At 39.8% G+C, this 10911-nt stretch overlaps 1 protein-coding gene across 1 annotated transcript; it reads right to left on the minus strand.

The window, feature by feature from the left end:
• Positions 1–3730: 3730 nt before the first annotated feature.
• RPS29 (ribosomal protein S29) lies at positions 3731–5541 on the minus strand. Its single transcript, XM_032404582.1, has 3 exons — positions 5383–5541; positions 5051–5150; positions 3731–3861 (listed from the first exon to the last, which is right to left on the minus strand). Exons 1-3 carry the CDS (start codon positions 5442–5444, stop codon positions 3853–3855), a joined length of 171 nt encoding a protein of 56 aa, XP_032260473.1. The 5' UTR covers positions 5445–5541; the 3' UTR covers positions 3731–3852.
• Between the last annotated feature and the right edge of the window lie 5370 nt (positions 5542–10911).

The following is a 10911-nucleotide window of genomic DNA, read 5'->3' on the forward strand; positions in this document are numbered from 1 at the left end:
ATGCAAAGCAGACTGCTTTAAAGCTGTCGGGGCATTAGCCATGGAGATAGCTGTCCAAGGCTATGGTCTCTGGACTTTCTGTAATGGTAATAGAGGGCCCATGAAAAATGAAGACACACTGATGCCCAACCAAATCAAAGTCAATCAAATCTGCTCATTCATTCATTCAACAAATTTCTACTGCATGCCTGCCCTGTGAAACGTGTCATGTCAGGCACTATCAGGATCTAGATGGAGTGGAATTAATTCAGAGAACACTAGAGATAGCTTTAAATCATGTCCTCTGAGGCACCGTTGAAATAATCACAAAGTAACCTAAAATAAGAAGATTCTGGGAGAACATGAGAGCCCCCATGCCTAAATATTTAACCTTTTTTTTTGCAGAAAAGAGATTAGACTTGTTTTGTACCAGACCACGTAGAATTAATATCAATGCGTGGAAATCAATGGAAAGAATCACAGCAAGGCTAAGAAAGAACTTGCTACCAGAGCAGTCTAAAAATGGAATGAGCTGTTTGGGAAGGAGCGGAAGCTTCATTAGCAATATTGGTACCTGGGGCACTAGATACTGCAGTACTCACTGGATACCTCGCCCCAAAATAAATCTTAAATCTGACTGCTTCAAATCCAATCACCTATCACCCAAAGGCAATCACTGCTAATATACTGGTATGTTTCCTTCTGTTTCTTCTGTGCCTTTTTTTTTCTACCATTGTGAAATTGTACCACATATACAATTTTCTACTTTTTATTGAAATTTATTTCTCTAAGTTATTTTGTAGACTACTAAAATTTACCAAAGCTTTTCATAATTGTTGGACATTTACAGTTTAATGGTAAGAGCAGTTGTGGAGATACTCTACCTGGTTTGAACCTCACTTAACAATACTACCTTGGTAAAGTTACTTATTCTTTTTGCCTCGGTTGCCTCATTTGCAAAATAGGAGTTATACCTCACAACAAGAGTATAATTCCAATAAAGCACTAAGAACTGTGCCTGGCACAAAACATGCACTTGAAATTTTTACCAATTATAGGTAAAAGCCTGAAAGTCTGTGGAGAAAAATTGTGAAAGATTTTGAAATGGACCAAAAGTTTGCTGGGTTTCTTTCAAGGAAAGCAGAGATTTTATCTAGCACAATCTTGGGGTGAGGGACTCCAAGCCTTTGTGTTCGAGGTAGTCTACAACCCTGAAAGTTGTACATAAATGATCCTTGTCCATAGACAACTACTAATTCTGTCCAGTGGATAATTTACTTCCCTCTCCTGTTGAAAAGGTCAGTTTTACATTTATTTTTAAGCTCATTTCAATATCCTTGATTCACCTACTAGGGATGTTCTGAATTGTTTGAATGGGCTGAAACAGTTTACTGGTTTCAGTAATAAGCTAAGTAAAACCCTTGACAGGTTCTTTGACAGATCCCATACAGAGCTAATTTATTAAGTCAAGGGACCGAAACCTAAGAATGTATTCCCTATGCTCCAATGAGATTTCTCTCATAGGATCTATCATATTTTGCCCATCAACATCATTGAACTTTTAGTAGGTAATTTAACTATTCAATAATTAGGGACCTACTATTAATATACAAGGCACCTGCTATGTGCTGTGGTAAACATGGAAATAGTTCCTGCCTTAATCTAATTGTTTCTGGAGAAGAGCATGTAGTGGGCATTGAGAACATTAGCTTTGATATCAGACAGACTCGAGCTCTAGACCAGTTCTGATCCCTTTACTTGGGTAGACTTTGGTAATGAAATTACTGCATCTCTAAGCCCGTTATCTCAGTGGTGTAATGAGCATGTCTATGAAAGTCTCGAAAATCTTGAAAAAAGACTTGAAAAAAATAATGCACTTAAGACACTTGGCAGGTCTGGCACAGACATTTAAGTCTTAAGCCGTAAGTTATTCAACTCCTAGTAGAGAAGCCAGACCACCTTTCACACCAACCTTCCCACTCACTCCCACCACATACACAGAGCCAGGACTGGCTAGGGCATGTCCCCTCGGCCAATGCACAATACATATGGGAACATTTACACAGCGCCATCCCAAGAGTTCAGCTCATCCAAGAGTGTCATACCAAATCACCCATCTCACAACCTTTTACCTAAATCACTAGGTGTGTGAGCCTATCTGATCTTTATCTGAAATTTCCACATTTGCTCAGCTAACACAGGTCTTACCCACCCTACCTGCAAAAGCAGCTCCATTCCATTCCCAGAAACTCCTACATCTTCCAGCTTTTCTTCCAATATTCTTTACATCTCCTTACCCAGACATTTCCCCAGCAGCAACTGCAGCTTATTATCCCATACTCTTGGGCCTCAAGGTTAGGAGCAGAGGTGGATTTACCATAAAGCTCATGAAATTTAAGCTTCAGTTGTCCCCAACTTCCATTACCTCCTATAATAACAATACATTTGTCATGTTTTTGAAAACTTTAGATAGCTTAACCACAACCAGTTGTTTTTTCCACTTGTTTCCAGCCACACTTCCCCTCCTGAGAGGACACGATATCAACCCAAGTGTATCAGGAGCAGTTAGCTCATCACTCTGCTTGGCTTCCAGTATACCATTATCTTGGCCCTCCTTCAGTCTGTTCATCTTCCCACCTGTCCCTGGAGTAACCCAGAACAGTCCTGTTCATATATTATTTACTCCCTAGATTTTAGGAATTGGATCTCTAGTCACAATGATGAGATCCCAAATTAGCAGTTATTCATATTCTGAGGACAACCAAAATTGTACAAGCAGTCCCAAGCTCCCAAGGATTCCAGAGGAATGTACACAAATGCCTACTTGGGAGCTCCACATCAAAGTCTAGAAGCACTTTCAACTTACTACACCCCATACTTAATTCTTCCCCAAACCATTTTTTCAGTCCTAGCTCAGTAAGACCTATAGCCTTCCCATTGCTCAGGCCAACCCTTAGAATCCTTTATTTTCTATCTCCCACATCCAAGCCTTCAACAAATCCTGTCATCTTGCTCTTCAAAAGCCTTGTATGCAGACTGCCTCAACCACTCCCTTTTATCCTAGTCCAAGATCACTTGCCTAAACTATTCCAACAGACTTGTTTCCCTCCTTCCATCCTTGCCTCGTTATCTTGCTGACAAGACCCAAGAGCTTTTTTAAAAAAAAGATTTGAGAGAGATCATGGGGGGGGGGGGTAGAGGGAGTAGCAGACTCCCAGTTGAGCCAGGAGCCCCATCCCAGGACCCCAGGATCATGACCTGGGCTGAAGGTAGATGCTTAAACGCCTGAGCCACCCAGGTGCCCAAGACCCATGAACTTTTAATCACTGGTCCCCCCTTCCACATACAAACATTTGAGAAACTTACAATATTTTATCTGTGAATTACCCCGAAAGCTAGGACTGCTATCTTCCCTCCTCTGGGCAATGCCAAGGTTTCAGTGATATCTTTTTTCAAAAAAACGTATCTCAACAGTTTTACTTCTATTGCCTAGCTCACTGTAGCAAACCAATTACTTATGAGACAGTTGTCTCAAGTTAAATGATATAGATGCTCCTATATAGAAGTCACTTTATGTAATAAAAAAGGTTTTTTTGAAATATAAAAACAACACTGGCATTTTTATCAGAGTCCAGCATGAATACTTTTATATAACTGAAGGAAATTAAGCCACATGTTGAAGATGAACTGTTGAGAAAATAGTGCATTTTAAAAAGGAGATTCCTATGATCAATTGACCATTCCATTCACATTAAAGCACTCATAATTGAAGCATTTTTATTTTATGTACAATGTGTTGGCATTAAAGTAGGTTATCTTGGGTATCTGCAGTTAAGGTAGGTTATCCTGGATGACCAATTCAAGGAAGTTCACTTAATCCAACTGAAAAGAAAAAAAACCGACAAGAAATGTATTAATTCAAAATGTTTAAATACCCATTTTATTCTCACAAACACTGGTTCTTATTATGGAAGAATGAGGTTTAAACTGGAAATCTGACCTACCCAAACTAGCTACCAAGCTCTAAATAGCTTAAAATATTTACTGAATGCTTACAACAAGCTATTCCACAAACCACAACAATTTAAGACTGTAAATTTTAGCATTAGCATTCACTTCTTCCCTCGAAGAATTCCCACTAGAAAGACACTACTACATAAAATAATCTTTACCAAAACCTCAGGCTGGTTAAGTAGGTAACTACACAGCTAATACTTTGGTATTCAATATGTGACAGACACTACTATAGGGACCGTTCATAAATTAACTCATTTAATCTTAACCTCTGAGAAACTGGGGACACAAAGTTAATAGCTCAAGAGCCTGAGTCCATTCTCATCACTGATACACTGATCAACACCTCCCATCCCACTGAATGAGATATATGAACTTCCACATTGTAACAAGCATATACTTGCTAAGTATCTGGTCAAAACTAAAAGTCTAAGCTTAAGATACTTTGTGTCTACCAGAGATCATACTTTAACACCAGCAACTGTATCTCAAAGGGCCAAGAAAGTGGTAGTTTTCACCATAGGGGGAAGAAAACACTCTAGCACTTAACTGATTTTTAGGAGTCAAGACAGCTCCACATATAGAGATTTGCAACAACCCTGCCATTTATTTTTCTCAGGCAGAAACGGAACTTCATGTGACTGGACTGAAGTCACTGGACTATTATTAAATAGATTTCTATCTGAATCCTAAGAAGGTCTATCTGGCCCCAATCATCCTCAAGCTCATGCCAGTATATGATGCTATCCCACAACTCGGGGCAGTAGCCAACACATGTATTTTGCTGGAAAATGTCTAGATACGATTAAAGAGATCTAAAACTTAATTTCCAGTGTTTTCTAAAACTGACGGACACTGGTAAAAAGGGGTTAGACTGTAAAATCTATCCCATTACCCTGCCAAAGCTCTTTAACAGTGGCGTCCGACACCCCAAAAAGCCCTGCTAACAACTAAGACAAAGAGGAAAACGGTGTTGGTCGAAAGCTCAAAATAAGGAAATATCTGAACTTTCCCCGCGCTCACACAGAACCCGGAGAAGGCATCCGCGGCCGCGTACCTTAATGAAGCCTATGTCCTTCGCGTACTGACGGAAACACTGGCGGCACATATTGAGACCGTATTTCCGGATCAGACCGTGCCGGTTTGAGCAGACGCGGCTGTAAGAAGAGAGATGGCGTTACTGCAGGCCGCAGAAATGGAAGGATTCTGCACTCGGGGGCTACCACCCTCACCGCGGGTCTTCCCCGACCCGTCAGAGGCCCGTAATGGCGGCAGTCACAGCTCCAGAACCGGTCTATCCCCACGCGCCGCCGCGGGCTCCTCTCCATGAGTTCTGGCCGCGTCACAACCCAGTACAACCCTTCCCTGAAACCACATTCTGTTTCTCACCAAGAACGAGAACCCTGGCCAAATTTCCTCGGATGGCTCCAGTACAGCTGCTGGTGACCCATCTTGCTCTCTCGGATGCAACGAGGCAAAAGGAAGGAGCTAGCGAACGCATGCGCTCTTCAAAAAATGTTTGAGACACGGTTTACCCAGAATGCAGTGCTGACAAATGACGCGAACGCTGTGGGACTACGCGGTTTCGAGGGAGTGAATCGAGCGGTCTTGGAAACATTCTAGGCCGGCACAGCTGATGACGTCACCGCAGCTCAGCCTCTAGTGTCAACTTGCGCTACTCCCGAGCGCCGGGCGCGGTGGCGCGCGCCTGTAGTCCCAGCTACTCGGGAGGCTGAGGCAGGAGGATCGCTTGAGCCCAGGAGTTCTGGGCTGTAGTGCGCTATGCCGATCGGGTGTCCGCACTAAGTTCGGCATCAATATGGTGACCTCCCGGGAGCGGGGGACCACCAGGTTGCCTAAGGAGGGGTGAACCGGCCCAGGTCGGAAACGGAGCAGGTCAAAACTCCCGTGCTGATCAGTAGTGGGATCGCGCCTGTGAATAGCCACTGCACTCCAGCCTGGGCAACATAGCGAGACCCCGTCTCTTTTGAAGCCCAAGGAATGAATTTTGAACTCCTAAGAAATAGATAAATCGGTGATCTAAGTATCTTTTTTCATCGCCGGACCCATTCACATTTTTTAAATTAAAATTTTACACTTGGAAAAAGGATTTTGCCTCGACTCAGCACTGACACCTGCTGGGATAAATTAATAAAATAACAGAGTCAGCTGTAATAATTAAGAGTCAACAGTAGGAGTTTCTCTTTTGTTAAACAGAATACGTTTTCTCGTTTTTTAATTGAGGGGCACACTCTTAGAGATACACCTACAACAATCAAGAAAAATGAGAGACTTACTGTATTTGATATTTAAATGTAGTTGAATATTAGTGAGAAACAAGTTGCATATGTATGTTGCTTTGACGGGATGATTTGGTTACAACTACTAAAAAACAAATGCCATCTGATAATCCGTTGAAAGATGTCTAAATTCCATATGGACGTTTATGATGTCTCTAGATAAACCTAAAACTGTACATGGTTCCAAAATCAAAGCTTTAACTAGATCTACGAAATGTACCACAGAGTGAAATAATCCAATAAAATTTTACACATTAATTCTTATATTAAAACTTCTTGAGGTATGCTATTTCAGGATTCTGGAGGGGGGGCCCTTCCCAATCATTAAATTAGGGATTTTGGTGCATGATGAAGGAAGAAGGCAAGTCAGAAATTAAAAAACCAGATGTGACTTGATTCCTGTTCTTAAAACTTGCAGATATAAGGAAGAAAATAGGATTATCTTAAAGAGCCCTTCCTTCCAGTTTCAACTTGTGTGACTTAATGACCTGTATGCGACTAAGTAAGCAAAGATTCTGTGTCTTATGATGGATGTACTCATGGTGTACAAGAGGAGCAAAAAAGAGAGAAATTAATTCCAGCTTGATGTATATTTAAGATGCCGTTGAAGTAAGCCTTGAAGAGTGGGATTTCTACAGGCAGCACTAGATGGAAGGCCTGGTGACAAGAAGAGTTTGAGCCAAAGAATGGAGTTGTGGAAGGTGAACAATCTTGTATAACTAGAGTTGAGGATGCACAAAAACCTTAGTGATAGATAAAACAAACGTATTTTATCATAAAGCCTGATTGTAGAGGGTCCAATGTCAAACTTCCACAGTTTTCCTAGAATTTATATCAGTCATTAATGTGTAGTTTCCAAAATTCATGTGCCTCTCAAAAGTTAATCTAACATTTCCCCACCTACAGGCTTCTCAGACCTTTCCTAGCTTGTGTACATAATTTTTAAAAGATTACAATGGTTCTGAGATCAAATCCATAAATATTTCAACACTTTGATATAGAATCCTTTGGGCCTAAAGAAATGTGAACTCATTTAAAAGCAAAAAGGAAAAGGACAAACAAGAAACAATTATTACACTTGAATAATCTGTTAAACCTATCTTGATATTCAAGTAGTTCTTAATGTTGAAACCAATGCTCACTGGCCATTCCAAAAATCCTAGAGCCTTTAAGAATTGCACTAAATCTATTCTGCCTGTGCTCTATAAATGGAACAACAAAGCCTAGATGACAGCATATCCATTTAGAACATGGCTTACTGAATGTTTTAAGCCCACTGTTGAGACATATGCTCAGAAAAAAGGATTCCTTTCAAAATATGACTGTTCATTGAAAATACCCCTGGTCACCCAAGAGCTCTGATGGAGAGGTACAATGAGATTAATGTTATTTTCATGCCTGCTAACACAACATTCATTCTGCAGCCCATGGATCAAAGGAATCATTTCAACTTTCAAGTCTTTTTATTTAAGAAATCTGTTTTGTAAGGCTATGGCAGCCATATATAACGATTCCTCCATTGGATCTGGGGAAAGTAAATTGAAAACCTCCTGGAAAGGATTCACTATTCTAGATGCCATTAAGAACATTTGTGATTTATGGGGAGAGGTCAAAGTATCAACATGATCAGGAGTTTGGAAGAAGTTGATTTCAACCTTGAGTTCTAGCACTATTAGTTGTAACACTGACTATCTAGAGGTCGTGAGCAAATCCCTTTACTCTTTTCAGCCTCTATTCCCTTTGTGAAAAATGAAAGAATCGAATTGGAATATCTGTAAACTGTGTCTCAGCTCTCAAAGTTCAGATTCTATGACAGGAGACTCTTTAAAAGGATTTAATGTGGCAGCAGTATAGATGGTGGATCATTGCATTAGACTTTTAGCTGATCCCTGCCTCTAGACTTGCTCTACCTCCAAAGTAATCTCTTTACTGACCACAGTAACCTTTCCTAAATAGGTCTGAATTTTATCCCCTGTTGAAATTTTTCAACATTTCCCAGTACTTTCAGGCTAAAGTTCAAAGGCCCTGGTTTAGCAAACAAATTCTTTTCATCATCTGGCTACTTTATACTCCTCTAATGTCTGACATTTATCCCATTGTAGTATAACGTCTCTCCTAAACACAGCAAAATCATCTCTGCCTTCTAAACATCTAAAATAGGTGCTGGCATACATCAAGAACACTATAAATATTAAATGAATGAATAAGTATTGAAGTAAGAAGACCCAGTAAGTTAGGAATAGTTCTGGAGGGAAGTAATGCAGCTCTCAGCTGACATGGTAGCACTAACAAGGGAAAGGTGGATATTAATTAGGAAATCATTGTGGAAACACAACTTATAAGATCTAATTAAGGAGCATCAACAGGGGCAAGGTAGCACTATATAGGTCTAATGCTTAAGTGTATGTTTGTTAACTATTTAGCTTTTTTTAATTTAATGGAAGTTTATGATTTAAAAAACCAAATCTAAGATCTGGTCCCAATGTGCTAGGGCAGACAAATCTACACTGTCCATAGATTATGACTTCACTGTTTAATAATATGATGTGACTATGATTTACTAGTTTGAACCCAAGTGAGCCACAAACCTAAGTGAGTAAAGTTTACTACAGGTACAAATGAAGGGGGAAATCAGAGATTCAATGAATTAATTGTTGGATCCTGTATGCACCAGAAACCCAGGAAAATAAAGGAAATGAAAGGTAATTTTAAGTGCAATTGAATTTTCAAACTCCAAAAAAGAAGAACAAGTTGTTAAAGATAGCTAGTGGAAACTGAACTGGGTTTTGAAAGATGAACAGGATCAATTAGTATGAAGAAAACAGAGGGGAGGGAATAAGTGTAGTATGTAGGCCAGGAAGAAGAGGAACCAATTTTACAGAAGGAAAACTCATCTAGATGTCATTTCTTTGATTCCTTTTGTTAAAAACTGTAGCCCACTTTAAAATGCCTTGTATTTCCACGTTCAGTCAGTCTGCAATTCAAACTAGCTTGAGGTAATTAAGGGTAGAGGAGATCAAGAGGCAGACTTTATTTGTATGGCAGTAAAGACAGAAGTGTGGATGGGTAATCAAAGAATTTTTTTTTAATAATCTCTACACCCAATGTGGGGCTCAAACTTACTACCCTGAGATCAAGAGTCTCATGCTCCACCAACTGAGTCAGCCAGGCACCCCTAAAGAATCTTTTGCTGCATAAACAGTCCAGAAAGACCAAAATAAATGCCATATCCAAATATGTCAGTCATTAAAAAATGGGGAATCTAAGGGGAAGCTGGGGGGTAGGGAGAGAGATGAGATCTCAAAAACTGATATATGTTTATTTTACTTTCAGTCCAGTATTATTTTATGTGATCTTAATAAGATAATCTTATTTATATATTTTGGGAAGCACACATCTTTGAGAATCTGGCAATTAGGAAGATAAGTTTTTGGCTGTGCACACCGATGTGGGGAACAAAGGCAAAAGGAAATGTAGATAAAATTAAATCTCTTTATAACCGACAGCCCATTGACAAATACTTGAGATAGGCAGATTGTAACATTCTTCTGGGATCTTGAGTCTTCTTTAACATATGAAAGTCCTTTTGGAACCTCCCTTATCTTTACTTCCCCTAACCCCAAGGTATATATAATCACTTGCTCCTCATAATCCTGGGGCAGTGGGGAGCAGCAGGTAGCGGCTGAGGCAGCTCTTTCTGCCCATGGGGCCTGTCCCCACGGTTTAATAAAACCACCATTTTGCATGGAAGACCTCTCAAGAATTCTTTCTTGGCCATGGACTCCAGACCCCATCACCAACAACATTCAAAAACTAAATCAACACCATTGTTCTACTCTAAAATCACCTTGGAACTGTTAAGTAACTTTCATATATTTAGCTTATTTAACATCTCATCACTGAATCTGTGCTTCAGTAACCCAGGTAACACCAAATAGAAGGTTGAGGCTTTGTTATTGTTGTTGTATTCTTAGTTTTTGTACATTTCTATTCTAATTAAAATTACATCAGTTTACACATTTAAGATTTTCCCAGCTCCCAACTGTCCCTGGAAGTTCAGAGTATATTTGATGTACCTGTCATGATTTAGGCTGATGTTTTATTATTTTGTTTTACTCAAAGAACTCAAAGAACAAAAGTGGGTAATCCCTATAAAGTCGGTCTTTGAAAACTCTAAGGTGTCGTTTTAGTTTAGTCTTGTTTCCCTCTGGCCATGAGATAAACTGTTGCTAAATGCGGAGTCGTGTTTTCCTGCTCTACATGCAAGAAGAGTAATAGGGTAAAAAAAGTAGTGCTTTATTAATCACTGATTTTTAAGAACCAATTACGTTTTTCAGAATTAGAATCAACAGAGAACACTTTAGGTTCAACATGCTGTAAACACGGATGCTCACTTAAGGATAAATCATTATATTGTCACAATTGAATTGAAAATCGGTATTTCTGTAAATTTGCGAAAGTACAGCTCAAACGAAATGAACGTTTAATAAAAGGCCGGGACTAGGGTGAGGTGAGAGAGGCGCCTAGGGCACAAAATTTAAGGAGACAAGACTACGTCCTTGAGAGCACCTCCCTCGCCCCACCTACGGCCTGGCCCTCCATTAATAAATGTAATAAG

This window comes from Phoca vitulina, unplaced genomic scaffold, assembly GCF_004348235.1.
Source record: "Phoca vitulina isolate PV1807 unplaced genomic scaffold, GSC_HSeal_1.0 scaffold7, whole genome shotgun sequence".
Taxonomy (NCBI): Eukaryota; Metazoa; Chordata; class Mammalia; order Carnivora; family Phocidae; genus Phoca; species Phoca vitulina.